Source organism: Chlamydotis macqueenii, chromosome 1 (assembly GCF_036417535.1).
Source record: "Chlamydotis macqueenii isolate bChlMac1 chromosome 1, bChlMac1.mat, whole genome shotgun sequence".
In the NCBI taxonomy this organism is placed as follows: domain Eukaryota; kingdom Metazoa; phylum Chordata; class Aves; order Otidiformes; family Otididae; genus Chlamydotis; species Chlamydotis macqueenii.
The window spans coordinates 44,484,400-44,500,591 of NC_141556.1; the positions used below are offsets into that span (position 1 = coordinate 44,484,400).

A 16,192-nucleotide genomic window follows, 5' to 3' on the forward strand; every position below is an offset into this window, starting at 1 on the left:
GTATGGGAATGTATGTTTGTATATAGCCTAAGATGAATATTTAGATACCAAATTTTGCTACATTTAAGCCAACGACCCAGACAACCTCACTGAAGTCAGTGATGGTCCAGAAGTGTGTCTGACATAGACAGACTGTCCTTCTATTATTCAGAAATTTTGAGCATCGTAATGTTTTTCTGTATCTTGGATGTAGTAGCCATCTTCCACTAGCTTTCTCCGTAAAGAATCTCCCAAACTTTTCCTGTCCTTGGGTTTAAATGCTGCTCTTGCAAATGCATATCTTCCCTTAGCTTCCAAACTTTAGTCATCTTCCACTATTTCTCTAATTGCACATGGAAAAAAAAGCTTTGTGAAATGGTGAGCTGCAGCTGACTGATAGGAAAAAATGTCTTTAAAAACTAATGTGGAAACCGAACTTTTGCCACCTACACATTTTGGATCCTAAGACAAGGAGAGGGGGAAGCACAGAGAAGTAGCACAAACTGGAAGGTGAGGAGGATAGGAAGAATTAAAAAACAGGGAAGAATGAGGATGTTTTACTATTTCACACATGCGTTCCTATATAATACAGATGTGTGAGAAAATAAAATATAAAGCAGCAAAAATGGATGGGCACGTAAAGTAAAAATTATTATAGAAAGGTATCACAACTGAATGTCCCTGGGCTAATTTCTTGTTGATAACCTTACTAATAAATAAGGCTGAAATTCAAAGCAACACCATGTTTACCATGTGAGTTCCAACTACTAATACCAAAAGGGAAATATCTTGTTATGAGTGGTGAAAAGAAGGATAATTTAGATGGAGAAATAGAGGGAAAGGGGAAATGGAGGGAAAAGGAAAGCAGGAGATAGAATGGACAGAACAGAGCACCTGAAGCTTAAGGTCTTACTTTGTGCTATGGAAGAAAATGCCCATTTGTGGTTGAATAGTACTAGCCACACTGCGAAACAGTACTACAGTTTCAGAAATTAAAAAGTGGAGAAGGGCTTGCTCTTCAAATTACATTTACATTTAGGAAATTGGTTTGATTGTCACAATTCAAAGTAGCAGAAATGCCAAATATAGGTCCAGCCGGACTTACAGCAGTAAATCTGAAGTAAGAAAAGGAAGTAGCAGTGGCAGTAATAATAATAATAATAATAATAATGGGAAAGCTAGGAAAGACAAGAGAAAATGGCCCATGTCCAGTCACCGTGTAGATGTTCCCTTCCATGCAGGTAAACCAGCTGCTCTTCGTAGTCTTGAACTTCTGCTTCCTCATGGTCAGTGGAGTTCAGCCGCACATAGTTCTTTTCCTGAACAAAACAATGGGTGGTCTGACTCCCTACAGATGCAATACACCGTGTTTTCTTAGCACTCAAGAGCTTTCATTATACATTGAAAAATTCTAGAACAGAACAGCAGGACTCACAATGGAGTTGTGTATTTAAACCTTACAGCTCAATAACCATTTGCAGTGTGTTTGGGTTTTGGGGTTTGTTGTTATTTGTGCTTTTTCAGTTGAAGAGGGAGATGCTTTATTGTTGCTTTTTTTTTCTCTTTTCCTTCTTAGGACTGTATGATGGTGGGTCTACATACATGTGGTGATCTTGCTGCAAATACGCTACGAATTTTCACTACCAAGCCTGAAATCAAAGCAGTTTGCAGTGTAGGCTGCTGCTACCATCTGTTGTCAGAACAGTTTGAAAACCAAGAAGGTAATTCTTCTTAGCCTAACTTCTGGCTGCCAGTTTGCGTGTTGAGAATATACCTTTTAATTAATAACCTCCTTGTGTTTGTTCCATTCCAGTGGCTTATTTAGTACTGGTTTTAATTACATTATGTGGGTCATTGACTCCCCGACGCCCTGTAGCTTTTCTGTTATGCCAATATTCCTAATATTCTTACTGAAATTAGGGACATTAAAGCAGAATGTTTTTATGTGGTTATGAATACAGCTGGTTTTATTCCATTACTTCACTTGTAAAATGTGGAGGCTTTTTTAGTCCAATGTGTTTTCGTCGTTTTGAAATGTTTTGTACAGATTTTGCCCTTGGCTGTCTCCATGCAACATCCATTTCTGTTGAGTTGTACATGTACAACTAGGAGCAGAATTAAGTCCTTGTAGTGTAAGTTATTACTCAAAAAACCCACTCATCTGAGTGCTGTGCTCTGGGGCATTGCCAGTTTAGAACATTATGGAACAGTACATATATAACAGTTTTTCTTGGGAGATAACCTGAAAATTACTTGGGGACTCACACTACAGGCAAATTCTCCTTCAAATGTGGATTTTTTTTTCCTTTTTTGATGGAAAGTTAGTATCTTTACTTGAAAGGTAAATTCTCCATAATGAGAAACATTGGCTAGCTGGATTTCCTGAGACAAGGGGTGTGTTGCTGAGCTGTCTAAGTGACTGTCTGCTGAAGTCTGAGAAACTGATCATCATATCAACAAAATTTGAGAGAGGAGTGGGTTGACAAAGTTTATTTCAGCTCTTTCAGGGAACTTGATGGACAGAAAGGCAGGTGGAACCCAGCTGGTTCTCTTCAACAGCTGGCTGCTCAGGCAGCTAAGGCACAGCTCCAGACTGACCATGAGACATGCTAGCTCTTGCTTAGTTTAATCATCTTTTCATGTTGTTTTTATCTTGTTCTGCAACAATTTTAAGAGTTTTTGAAGTGTATTAGTTTCAGTTATTTCACAATACTTCAGATCACCCCCAAAAACAAAGGAAAAGAAGATACAATCAAAATTTCTGTTACAGAAATGCTGTTTGTAAAAACCATACAGTTCCTTTTGCATCAGAGTTTAAAAAATGATGAACTTTTCAGACACTTGTCATTAAGTTTGTGTGTCTGAAATATTTGGTTGTTTCTTGATATTGCAAAGAGGACATGACAGCCTGTTCTAGCTGTAGAGTTACTTTTCCCAGACCAGTGCATAAGACTTTACTAAATTATTGTTACTGGACACCACCAAAGGATGAGATGTGATAACCTGTTCTAAGTTCAAACAAACAGGTGTACATGCACGGTGGTAAGAGATACCGAGGTTTCATAGCGGTATGGAAATGAAGCCAAGTAGCATGTTGGAATTTCTAGGTGTTTGATTTTTCTCAGCTTACAGAATAAAAATTATTCTCAAAGAAGAACCTTTAGGCAGAATAAAGGGAAATTACAGTACTCTTTTTTGGGGGAAAGAATACATAAGTAGTTCCAGTGATGCTCAAAGAAAAAGATTTTTTTTTTTACTATTACTATGAGGGTACCTATGGAAATTTTTTTTTTTTTAAGTGTTACTGTGAAGGTACATATTCTAAAATCTATAATGTTGTTATATTCCCCTGGAAAAGTCGTCTTCTACTGTATGGCTTGTTTGTAAATGCACAGTGGAGGGCTAAGAGCACAAGGACCAACAATATCGAAGAGCTAAAGTTTCTTCAAAGGGAAAATGGGAAAGAATTAGGACTATAGCTTGTGTCTACACTTCCTGTGCATAGATTTCAAACTGACAACGCATTCTAGAGGTAACTGTAACTAACCAGATGGCATGGATCCAACAATTCACTTGTACAAGAAGTAAATAAATTCCTCTTGCAACTGTCTAAAGTGAGTAAATTTTGGTACTGCTTCCAAAATGGACCAAATCATAGAATTGTGATGAAATAATTTAACGTGGAAGTTGCCTCTGGAGGTTATCTGGTCCAGATCACTTAGATCAGATTGTCCAGGGCCTTGTCCAGTCGTGTTCTGGATATCTCCAAGGGCATTCACCAGCCCATTCCTATCAATTTTCTATCCACCTTTGAGTCCACCTGTCTGAATCATATCTTTCCAATTTGACTATAAAAATACTAAGGAAACCTTCCTGAAAGTTATGCTAAAGTCAATGTAAACTATGACTACTGCTGTCCCCTAGTTCATGGAACCAGTCAGAAGGCAATAAGTTTTGTCAGTCCCTGGTAGACTCCTGCCAGCTATTCTCGGTCTTCTTCTTGGTCCTCGTGGGCCTGAGCATGGCTTCCAGGAAAAAAATTGTTCCATAAACTTATTGAGAACAGAGGTTAGACTGAAGATCGGTGTGATGTTTGCCTTTTTCCTGTCATCAGGAACCTTTCAAAGGTTCATGACCTTTCCAAGACGATAGAGTGTGGCCTTCATGTGACACCAGCCAGTTGCTTTGGCTTCCTGAAATGCGTCACATCTGGTCACATGCACTTGAGTATTTCCAGTTTGCTTGTGTGGTCCCTGAGCCAATATAATCTCTACTGTAGGTAGTCCTTCGCTCGCCCAGGCTCTACCACTAAGCTCAAGGAAGCCACTGGCTAATCTAGGCATCAACCTGAGATTGCAGAGACATGTAGAAACCTTATGTGGAGAGACTAGTTAGTGTTGGGATGCAGAGTTAGATGTAGGTCTCTGCAGTGATGGATAGAATTTCGTCCTAAGATACAGAGAGAATTTGCTGCAACACAGGAAATAACTTATTTGTTTGAAGTCAATCCAGTAAGCAAGGGCTTGCCTGTGAGGACACAGTGGGAAGTTCTGTTATAAAGCATCTTGTACTTATTTTGTCTTGACTTAATAGGTTCAAGGCTTCAAAGTTTTTAAAAAATATGTTTTAAAATTTTAATTGCTCTATTTTATATTTATATTCCTTTTTTTTTTCCCAATTTAAAAGCTTTTTTTTTGTTGTTTTTGTGTGGTGCACACTGTTAAGGAAAAGGTTGAGGCAAGTCCACCTCAAAGCTCTTTCCCCAACAGTAGCACGTTTTCGATCTTTGCTGCTTCTTTTTTTTTAACGTAGAAGCGGATGCTTGTTCTCATAAGCCTACTTGAGGCAGCTGTGCCAGCTCCCAAAAAAGTTGCTGTGGACTGATTGTTGCCATAACTTGACATGGCTGGGCTGTATGTTATTTGGCATTTACATTTTATTTAATACCAACATCAATCTTGGTTGAGGCCAGAGAAAAATTACTTTTTCAGTTTGTATCAACTGGGGTTAACTTATATTCATGGGAAGAAATTATGTATTTCATAAATAAGTTTGAGGTGGTGAGTTGACAAAGTATCAACAAGATGTTACTGTGCTATTTTTGACGTGCTATTGAGTCACCTTGGTTATCGAAGGTTGAGGTTTTTCTCTCTGAGGAGCCAACTACAGGGAATAAATAATTCCTTACATTTCTCATATGTTCTAAAAATAGTGAAGATATTGCAAGATTGTTTGATTCAGTTTGCCATTAGTTCCGCTGTGAATAGTTTGGGAGTGTTTCTGATGCAAATAGATGCCGGTAGTCACAGTCTTGAATATTATAATCAGTATACAGTGTCCTTCTATGTGTCTATAAATAAGCTGAATTCATCTAGAAATTTTTGTAATAGGACCACATTTCCAGTTATGCTGGGAATAATTTTGAACTCTTAAGATCATGAAAGCCTTTGTTTTGATTTATTAGTAATGACAGTAACCAAGAGCTGCTGTGTAATGTCAAATTTCGATTCAATTAAAAAAACTTGAAGCCAGTGACTTTTAACACCTGTCTTTAAATTTCACTGCTGTTATAAGCAGTACCAAATACTAAATTTCAGTTAATAGGGAATATTATGACAGCTCTTGGACAATTCTAAGTAGTTTTTACTTTGGCTTTCTCTAAGGAGAATTGGCTGTTTATACAGAGATTCTTCTGTGGATAAAATGCACTTAGCCATTAGTATAATTGATTCCTTTGGGGTTTTTCTTCGCTGTTACTGCATCGGATAGTCAATTACGTAAGAGTCATAAGGATTTTACTATTTATTAGAGACTTTTTACATAGACCTATTTACATAGTGAACCATTATGGCAGTTTTGCTGGAAAAAAAAAATCAGTTTGCTAATGATTTTTAGGTTAAAACAGACTCTGTGCCTCTGTTCAGGAGCTATTCTCAAGATTTTTGGGAGCTGTTTTATCTTACATTCAGCTAATACATTTCAGGGGCAATGTACCAGCTGGACTATGATTATCCTTTAACAGGAACTGAAATTAAAAAAGAATTGGCTTTCCTTAAAAAGGAATTGATGTGTTTCTATATTCTATTTTTCTTTCTTCCATTGTCTGTACCACAAAATATGTCAACACTAGTCTAGAAAGCAGTGAAATTCTTCAATCTGGTATTCTCTGTGTTGAGGAATTATTTATAAGGAGCTACTTGTAAGTAAATATTTAATAATTTGAAATAAGACATAGGTGTAGTTGTATAGGTAGTTTCGATGATAGCTGTCTGATAGAAACCCTTTTTGAGGTTAGCTCAAGTACTGCAAATTATGAACTCCAGCTTTTGTAAGGATTTCACAAGTCAGGTCACTGCTCTAGGAAGAAGAAATATATGCTGGGCATAGGAGTTCTAGAGGCATCCTGGAATCTGTGAAGAGTAGCTTGTCCATAGGGCACTCTGGAAGAAGTCAGCAGACGTTGTGCAGAAGAGTAAGAGACTTGGAATCTCAAGTTATGTAAATATAAACTTTAGCTACATTTGTTACACTCTGACTTTTAAAAGCTAGTGAACGTAATTAAGGGAACCAAAAGGGATGCAAAGGGTAGTCAAAATTCACATACAGAATTTTACCAGGTTTGTGAAAACTGAAGAGACTTGGAATAAGGTGGATTCAGTGAACAAGAATTTCAAAACTGAATTTTCTAAAGGATTCCTTACATAAACATAATGACTTCATAACAGTCCATTCCACTGAAATATGGAAAGATTAGTCACTGTTTTAGAAATATTAGAGTACATATAATTTATGTGTTGCCTAGGTATATTTTCAAAGATATTCCATGGCTAATGTCTTAAAATAACTATCATTGATACCATGGCAACACAGGAAAACACTTCCAAGCAAAGGATCAAAAAGGTTGATTTCCTTTCCAAGGCATCTTTAGATATTGCTGCACAGGGCACATTTCCATGAATTTGTGACAGAGCTAACTAGTCACTAAAACCCAGATGTTTTCTATTAAAATTAATCCTGAAAAAAATATGAAACTTGAAACAACGTTAACTAGATAAGTTTTACAGATGTTAAATGACAGCATTACCTATTTAAGTTATTAAATTATTTTTCATGAATAATCGTAGCAAAAATGTATTCAAACCTGAAACTATCTTACATTTATAATTTATGTTTGTGTGCACAATAAGAGGTTATAATTGAGAAAGCCGAGGTTTCTAGAATGCACAGTAACTACAGCATGCCCTAGGTTTGGTTTTTGAAAATAATTTAGATGGCAGTGGATTCTGTTTCCTGAAATCAGGAAACCCTTTTCTCCCTCCTCCTTTAAGAAAGATACAAACTCAAGGAACTGTGAGGTCTTTGTCCAAGGAAGATTTAGTCTTTCCCATGAAGGAAGAAGGCAATTTAAATAGTTCCTCTCCTTTCTTTGGAATCCTAGAAGTAGATTAAGATACAACTATGTCATGGAAGATAGATGCCATGGAAGACCTAAACCAGATTGGGTTATTTGTGTTTCATTACTACCTTGATTGAGTTTGGCAGTGTATGCAAAGAGACAAAGGAGACTTTTGAGGATTTTGATGAGGGTGATAAAGATTACTTTCCACTGTAAAATCTCAAGGGATGGAAAAATGATATTTAATTCCATTTAATTACAATCTCAGAAGATGCTATTGAGAATTTTACATCATTGCTTTGAATTACTTATTCATCTTAAGTAGTCTTTACTCAGTAATTACTCTGTCTTTGTCCTAGTACTGGAAAATACATGCAAGATTTTGGTATTGCTTTGTAATATGCATCCTCTAGGATTTCAGAATCACTAAAGATAAATAATTTTCCCTTGGTTACGATCCAAGCTTAACACTTTTAAATACAGATTTGTTGTAATTTCATTAATATTAATGGAGTTTATTAAAGGAATGAAAATTTGAGTGACGTAATTACCATGTTATTGTTATGATTGAAACACACTATGAAACAGGTCTTTGATTAATTTAAGTTGACATAATCCACTGAGATAGTCCCAACTTTAAAATAAGCACCAAACTTGCATCATATTCGTGATATTATATTAGAAACATCTTTAGTTGAGTTTTTCAAGATTCTTAAATACATGGAATAGCTGAGAGTTTTGCAAACTTCTTTCTGTCTCCACTACTACAGGTAATTAGTATCTGCAATACTTTGCTTTGCTGTCACAGTACAAGTTCATATGTTAATAAATTAGCTGGCTTTCACACACTACCTGCTCCATTGGTAGACCTGAGAGTACAGTTTGAATGTCTACATTGCTTATATCACGTTCTCAGGCCTTTTTTTTAAACAAATGTGGCATCAGTTTATGAGAGAAGACTCATTCATTTTTATATAAAGTAATATGTTGATAACAAAATAGAATGAGAGATTTTTTTTATTCACTCATTACCCGTTTTACAGCTTCAATTTCTCATATTACTTACTCCTGTTATTAAAATGTTCCTTACTTGTGACAGTCTTGCACAAGTCTTGCTCTGCACCTTTTTGAGTGGTATTACTTGTTAGCTGAGGTGAGAAAAACAAGCCTGTACACAGTATTCAAGATTGAGTTGCAGCATGGATTTATGTAGTAGCATAATAGTGTTTTCTGGGTTGATTCCTTAATAATTATTAGTAATTTTTTTTACCCTTTTTAGTACTGGGTTGATATTTTCATCAAAATGTCAGCTCTCAGTTCAAAGCCGTTCATTGTGTGTTTTAAGTTAATGTTTTTCCCAATTTGAATCACTTTCATCTACATTGTATTTTATATGCCATTTCATCTCTAATTTTTATTAGAAATGGCTCTAATTTTAGGATCATCCCTTAGGATCATCAGCAAACTTTGTTCTACTCTTCATTAACTTTTCCAGATCATTTATGAGTTTGATCAACAACCTGTTCCAGCCCAAGTCTCCTTAGGCCTCTGCTGGTGATCTCTATCCTCTGTGAAAAATGGTATTTTATTCCCATCCTTTGTTTCTGTCAGCTACTTACCCATAGGAATACTTTTTATCTTGTTCTGTGTTGTGATAGTTTCTCTAGTGGTCTTGTTGAATGCCATTTGGAAGTCCACTCTATCTTTCTTGTCTAAGTGTTACTTGAAGCCTTAAAAAAACACTCCGATATGTTTCTGATATATTACTTCCTTTTGAGAAAGTCACATTGACTCTTCCCAAATATGTTATATTTGCTCATATGTGCAATGATTCTATTCTTTAAAATACTTTCTGCCCGTATAAACATGAGACTTCCTGTTTGGAAGTTCCCTGGACCTGCTCTTGAGCTCTTCATAAGCATTACCTACTTTTCAAATCTCTAGAACCAAAGAGCTTTAATCCAGAAGTTGCACACTACAGTTCGGCAATTTCATTCTGGTTTTACTTTTTGATGAATGCCACATGACCTTGGCAATTTTTTTGCTGTTTACAACTCCTGTTTTTTTATAACTTCTTTTGAGATCCTTTAATATTAGGTGTTTTATCCAATGAGTTCCTTCTGTGAAGCAGGACTGTGGCTTAAGAATGCCTTTAGCTTTTCTTCCGTGCTTTGTTTCCTTGAGCAATCCTTTACAGCTTTATCAGAATGGTAGTCCTATAGCTGCTATGTATTTATAAGAAATTCTGTACACTCAGATATCTGCAAAAGGTCAAAGAGATTTGAGATTAAAGAAAAATTGAGATCTATACAAATTATTTTTGAAAGAACATACAGAATTATTTTTTACTTTTTTACTATTGAAAGAAAAATGTTTTGTTTGCCTGTGCTAATTACACTACTGACCTAAGAAAGCTATCTGTTAATAACCTTTTTTCTTCTGTCGCCATGCAGAACACAGTTAAATAGCTTATGCTCTCTCAAGGAGATTCAGAATAATACCCTATACAATTTCATGCTCAGAATATTTAGAACATAATAAAAATTTCATAGCTGAGAAGAAAAAAAAACTTCACTTTTTTTTTTTTTATAATGGCTGTTATTGAGATCAAGTGCAAAAGGACTAATTATACTGAGAGCAGAAGAATTGCTAAAGCTGTAAATCCTTGGTAAGCACGATTACTCTCCTGTTTGGATGGTAGTATTTATAATATTGTTGAAGCACAATGTTGCTGTATATTTTCTGCTGGTCCTTCCTGCACTTCTGTAACAATAGAGTCTGTGGATAGTGACAACCTTTGTTTGTCAAGAGCAAAGAGCTTAAGGTATGTGAACTAATGCCTATTTGTCCAGCAGTCATTAAGGACTCTTAACACGAATTCTCAGGAGGCAAAATATCATGAAAATGATGAACTGCACGTGTTCAATATCCCTCTTATTTCAGTAACATCTGTATAATGTAATAATAGTCTTTTGAAAAAATAAAGTACCAAATAGTTATCTAGTTGCCTTTTTTGAAACAGAAAAAATTGATTGTTTCACTATGAAATCTCTTATATTGTGCATTTTATACCAAACTAGGCAAATAAACACGTTGTCTTAATTGACAAGAGAGAACAAATACAAAAAATCTTTCAAACTAAAATAAGAAAAAGAGAAAGCTTTCTTTTGAAAGCAAGAGCCATGTTCAAATAAAAAACTTCAGAAAACTTTTTCCCATCTTGAAATACAGTTTCTGCAAAGTCATTTAATATGTCTTCCACAGTTTTAGTCATGATGATTGATTTTTATAAGTCTTAGGATATTGCCTTTTTATACAACTTTGTAGCATAACGTCAGCATAAAGACACCACTGTACATATTCTGATCCTTCAGTCTACAGCATCTAAGTAGACTAAACAATTTTAGTGTTTTAATGACTTCAGCAGGATTCCTTTTAAGCATAATATTCTGCACTGAGTATTGCAATTTCAAGGCCTTAGTGAGAAAAACCTAACGTACAGTGGGACCTTTGAGTGTTAATTCCAACTTGGATGTTACGGGGTTTGTCATGTAGAAGACTTCTGATGTATTGTAATAATGGTATATCCATTCCTACAGTTCTTACATAGGCATATCTCGTGTTTGTTACAGAAGACCTATTTCCACTAAGATAAGACATATATTTGCCAGCTAATGTAGGCTGAGGTGAGGAGAATTAGGAGGTATAAAATATAGTTCTGTAATGTTACTGGTTACCTTAAAAGATATATAGGGACAGCTACATAGTGTGTCTATGCATATATTATGCCTCTTTCTCCTACTTTGCAAGTGCAATTTGTCTGATTTAGGATATAAATTCTTTTGCTTCTTTTAAATTTGTGTCATGCCTTGCTAACTGAATGCTATGAGAGATGTCCAGTAGTATGAAAAGGCGGTAATTGGCTTCAGTGGGAGTTTTCTTTAACTGAAAGAGGTAGACAACTCTAGTGTATAAAACAGCCTTTGTCAGTGTTGAAATTAATCTCCCTTTTGTTTGAAGTTTATTAGAAGCAACTGCAGGATATTCCATTGTCAGGTCTAAGAAAATAAGTTTTTATATATAAGAAAATTGAGAAAAATATTTGATCACTGAGTAAAGAGTTTATATAAAAATTAATTGGCTTATACATTTTTGTGGAAACTTACGGATTTTGCATCTTATAATTTCTTTTTATTTTTGCACTAAAGAGAGTTTATCCATTTACCATGTTTACCAGTGAAGATGAGATTTTTTTCCCAGGTAATTTAACTTTAAAATTAGGGGTCATTTTCCTTTCCAGTTGATACAGTTCTAAGTAGTACTTTGCAATAATGTAAAATGTTTAATGTTATAGTTAGAATTTTGAGTACCAGAATGTAAGGTACCTTTTACTAGTAAATATTTTGGTTTGTGCATTTGGAAAATGACTACTTTCTCTTGAATCGTCAGGTAAGTGGAAATGACATAGTATTTAATACACTATGTGTATGTCCAAATCAAAGGCCATATTTATTTCTTATTCACTGGATGTTTGAATTGGAGTTTCATGTTTCTGTTGTTGATTTTTAATATGACTAGTGCTAAGTTCCTAGAATTAGGTAACAGGTCTAAAAAGCAATATTTTAATACAGTGTTAGCAAAGAATTTATTTTAATTTCCTGGAACAGCTGCTAACCTCAACTTTTGTGGCAGTTCCTGGATTTGGTGGTAGTACTAGAATGAACTCAGCTTTCTCCTGGGAGATCAGGCTTCTTCCCTGAGCTCCTTCTGAGCCTGAGCTTGACGTCTCCATCCTCACTCTGCTTCTCTGATTTGTCTAGACTGTAGTTATTCAAGGCCTTTCAAGTAGAAACGAGTCTAGAAGAATGGAGATTCCTCCCTACCTTACAGTGGCCCCGACTGAAATGCCAGTATTGACATAAAACTGTCAGTAACCATTTATTCATGTTTCACTTGGTGTTGCCCTTCAAGGTTTCCTTTTCATTTCTAGTAACATGTTTCTATTATTAATCATGTGTTATTGTGTTTAGAGTATTAGATAAAAAAATCCCTTTCTCTACAAAGAACATTTTAATAAGAATATTTTAAAAGAATGTGATTAATTAAAAAAGGAGAACAAAAAGAAATGGTGTGGCCAGCAGGAGTAGGGAAGCGATTGTCCTCCTGTACCCTGCACTGGTGAGGCTGCACCTTGAATACTGTGTTCGGTTTTGGGCCTCTCACTACAAAAAAGACGTTGAGATGCTGGACTGTGTCCAAAGAAGGGCAATGAAGCTGATGAAGGTCTGGAAAACAAGTTGTACGAGGAGCAGCTGAGGGAACTGGGGTTGTTCAGCCTGGAGAAGAGGAGGCTGAGGGGAGGCCTTACTGCTCTATATAACTACCTGAAAGGAGGCTGTAGTGAGGTGGGTGTTGGTCTCTTCTCCCAAGTAACAAGTGATAGGACAAGAGGGAGTGGCCTCAAGTTGTGCCAGGGGAGGTTTAGATTGGATATTAGGAAAAATTTCTTCACAAAAAGGGTTATTAAGCATTGGAACAGACTGCCCAGGGAAGTGGTTGAGTGACCTTCCCTGGAGGTATTTAAAAGATTTAATAGATGTGGCACTTAGGGACATCGTTTAGTGGTGGACTAGGTAATAATTGGACTCCATGGTCTTAAAGGTCTTTTCCAATCCTAAATGATTCTATGATTTTGTGGTGTAACTGAGATTTTAAAAAATTGAAGAGAAGAAGGGAAATGAATTTGCATTTATAATGGCATTTAGTTCTCAAATGTGCCCTGATTTCTTTTTTCTTTAGTTTTCCAATTCTAGAAACTTTAACTATATTCCTTGGAAGAAGGAAGACTCTACTTAGAGTCTTCTCTAGAAGAAGATCCTCTCCAGGCTTTTTAGATCACAGCTTTTTATACAGGTAAAGATGTAATTTGTCCATTTACCATGCACTCTTTAAGGATATATTGATTTTCTAACAACTTCAAATGCTAAAATAGGAATGATGGGACAGAAGACAATTAGGAACAAGGGGGAAAGGAATAATTTATTGCCATCTATTATAGCTTTTTTAAAATCTGACGCTCAATATGTCAGGAAGTACCCAAGGAAGGACATGATTCCTACGGTTGTTACCTCTCAGGTATTGCTCTTTGAATTAAATAGCTGAAGAGCAGTTCTTAGTGCCAGCCTTGCGAATTCAGCCATGTACAGATTTTAGATGCCTTATCTACATGTCTTTGGTGAGAATCCCAAAGCGTTGTTGGCCAACAACTGTATGATTAGTACAGAGATTTTTTCAATGTGCTTGGCAGTCCTTGTGCAATTACCTCACACTGACAGCTGTGTCTGATCTCCAGTCAGTTGGACTTTTTCTGTACAATTGACATGCTTTTTATTTTTGCCTTGAGTATTCTCTAGCTGCCCAGGAGTAGTTCAAAATGGAGCCTTCACATAGTCTTGCATTTCTTTGATTTTCATCTTTGTTTTTCTTTTTCTTTCATGATCACAGAAAAACATAATAGACACTCAAGTGCACTGGATGTGAAGTACAAAAATGCAACTGGAGTTAATTAATAAGTATCTGAACTCCAGGTTTCTTGTACTTTGAAATAGAGAAAATGAAAAAAAAATTGATAAAACCTTTGAAAAATAGCTCCATGAATCAATGGGAATTAAGCTTCTTAAAAACCTCAATCATACACTTAAGTAGAGAGGCAAATTGAAGAATTGTACTTCATAGCTGTAGTGGAATTTGGAAGTTAGGGGTACAGGATAGACAAAGATGAGAAACTAAGGCATCAGGAAGGAATCATCTGAAATAGATGTTAGCAGATGTTAATGTCAAATTAGTAGCAATGTGACTGTTGTAGTAAAAAAAAAGATAGGAAAATATAAAACTAAAATTTTAGTTCTCTTAGGAGTACTTCTACCTTAACCGATTACATTGCTACGTGCAATATTTTGTAAGGGCTGATATTAATCACACTGCATGCATAAATGTAGATGTCGCTGTCTTTGTCCAATGCAGTTTTTAAGTGGTAAAAGGCAAAGATACATTTAAACATTTAGAACTGACAAGATTATACTGCAATGATAACTCACTGAACAGTATTAGGAACTACTGATAATACTTATATAATTTTGAAATATATTTCAAATTATTAATATTAACATTTTAATATTATTTCAAATCATTAAAACATTTTTGTATTAAGATAAATGACAAAAAATGGTAAGTGAAGTTCAATACAGAAATTTATTTCAATCTTAATGGTAATTTTTAAAGGAAGCGTAAGATATCTGCCACTAAAAACTGTCATGCAAGTGGCTTCACACAGCAGTAGATGTGGGTGTACAATCAGCGTTAGCTGTACTAAATTAGAATAAGCTCTCTTTCTCTTGAAGTTGTGTTCTCATGCTCGAACACATCAAGAGATTGTGTTTCACAACATTTCAATAATAAATTGTCCAAGTAAAGATAAAGTTTAGGAATGAAATAAACAGTGCTTGTTTTTTTAAGGAGAATATGATTTCTTAAATAAAATACAATGAGTAGAATTGAAACTTCAGCCTGCGCACTGAAAACATATTTCTGCCTTCTCTTTGCCACATGGTGTTTACAAGCTGGTGAACTTCATTGCTAAAAATAAATCTTTTCTGTTGTCATTATGTATATACTAGAAAAATATTAAGAATAGAATAGAAAGATGAAGTGCATTCCAAGCAAATTAGAACCCTCTATTTTGTAATACTTTGCCATTTTTCATAAGTTATTTGTGTTACTTTGTTGTTACAGAGCAGATGAAGAATTTAAAACCAGACTTTATAATAATCTATACTGTACCACAAAAGTGAAACAAAATCCTGATTATTTTTTTTTCCATAAATAATCCATTAACCATTGGGATAGGCATTGTTTTGTGACAAATGTTGGATTGTTTCTGCCGGGATGAGTTTAACAAATAGCGTTCAATACCTTATCTCAGTAAAACTTTCTCTTTCAGAAGGAAAAGCAGAAAACATAGCAAAGTTCAGAATAGCTGGGAATTGCAAGAAAGTAAAAAGATGGGAAGCATAAATGCAAATACGTTTGCATGAAATGTTAGCAAAGGAAGATAAACAAGAAACTACAAGGCCACATGGAACCCTAGTTAAGCTTATTTGTCTAGTAACATTAAAACCCCTTGGTTCTGTTGTTACATAGAAACTAGACAGTGCTGTAAAGCTGTGTGAAGTAAATTTTAAGTGTTAACACACTAGAAATTGTAGCATCTTACTTAGAGTTGAAGAACTATGTAAGGCCTAATAAAAACTATTGTGGAGAAGCTTGTCGCATTCTCTTGAACTTTCTTGGAAACCTGTGAGAATGTACAGAAGGATTAGCCAGTGAAATCCTTTCATCTCACTTCTACTGCCAGATATTTTTTCTATAACTACCAAAAAAGGAAGCATAAATAGAAAACATTCAGTGTTCTATATTTTGGAAATCCTGTTTCCTAGGTACACTTAATTGTTTTGTTAGTTAAACAACTCTTTAAAAATGTCTTTGAAACACTGCAGAACCAGTACGTGTCTTACCGGATCTGTGACCAGGATGGTAACAACAATAAGGGTTGCCTGAAGCTTTTCTCTGATCCAAAGATAATTAGATCATGATGAGGGAAGCTGCAGTAGACCTAATTATAAATACATGATATATTTGTTGTGATTTATACTTTTTAAGTAGTCAATATAATGTTTTCAGTATACCAGATGTCCATTTGTTTTGCCTTTTTTTTTTCATTTGGAAGTTAAGTGGAAAGGGAGAAAATCCTTTACAAAT

The 16,192-nt window shown here is 35.2% G+C and overlaps 1 protein-coding gene across 7 annotated transcripts in view; it reads left to right on the plus strand.

Moving 5' to 3' along the window:
• METTL25 (methyltransferase like 25) overlaps window positions 1–16,192 on the plus strand; it is a 61,217-nt gene that overhangs the window by 19,271 nt on the left and 25,754 nt on the right. For all 7 annotated transcript variants that reach the window (XR_015258784.1, XR_015258785.1, XM_086749883.1 and 4 more), the window contains exon 5: window positions 1,556–1,700. Coding sequence is in view for 5 of the 7 variants with exons in the window: in XM_086749883.1 (XP_086606009.1) it covers window positions 1,556–1,700 (145 nt within the window). In the remaining 2 variants the exon portion in view is untranslated. The remainder of the gene's footprint in view (window positions 1–1,555; window positions 1,701–16,192) is intronic.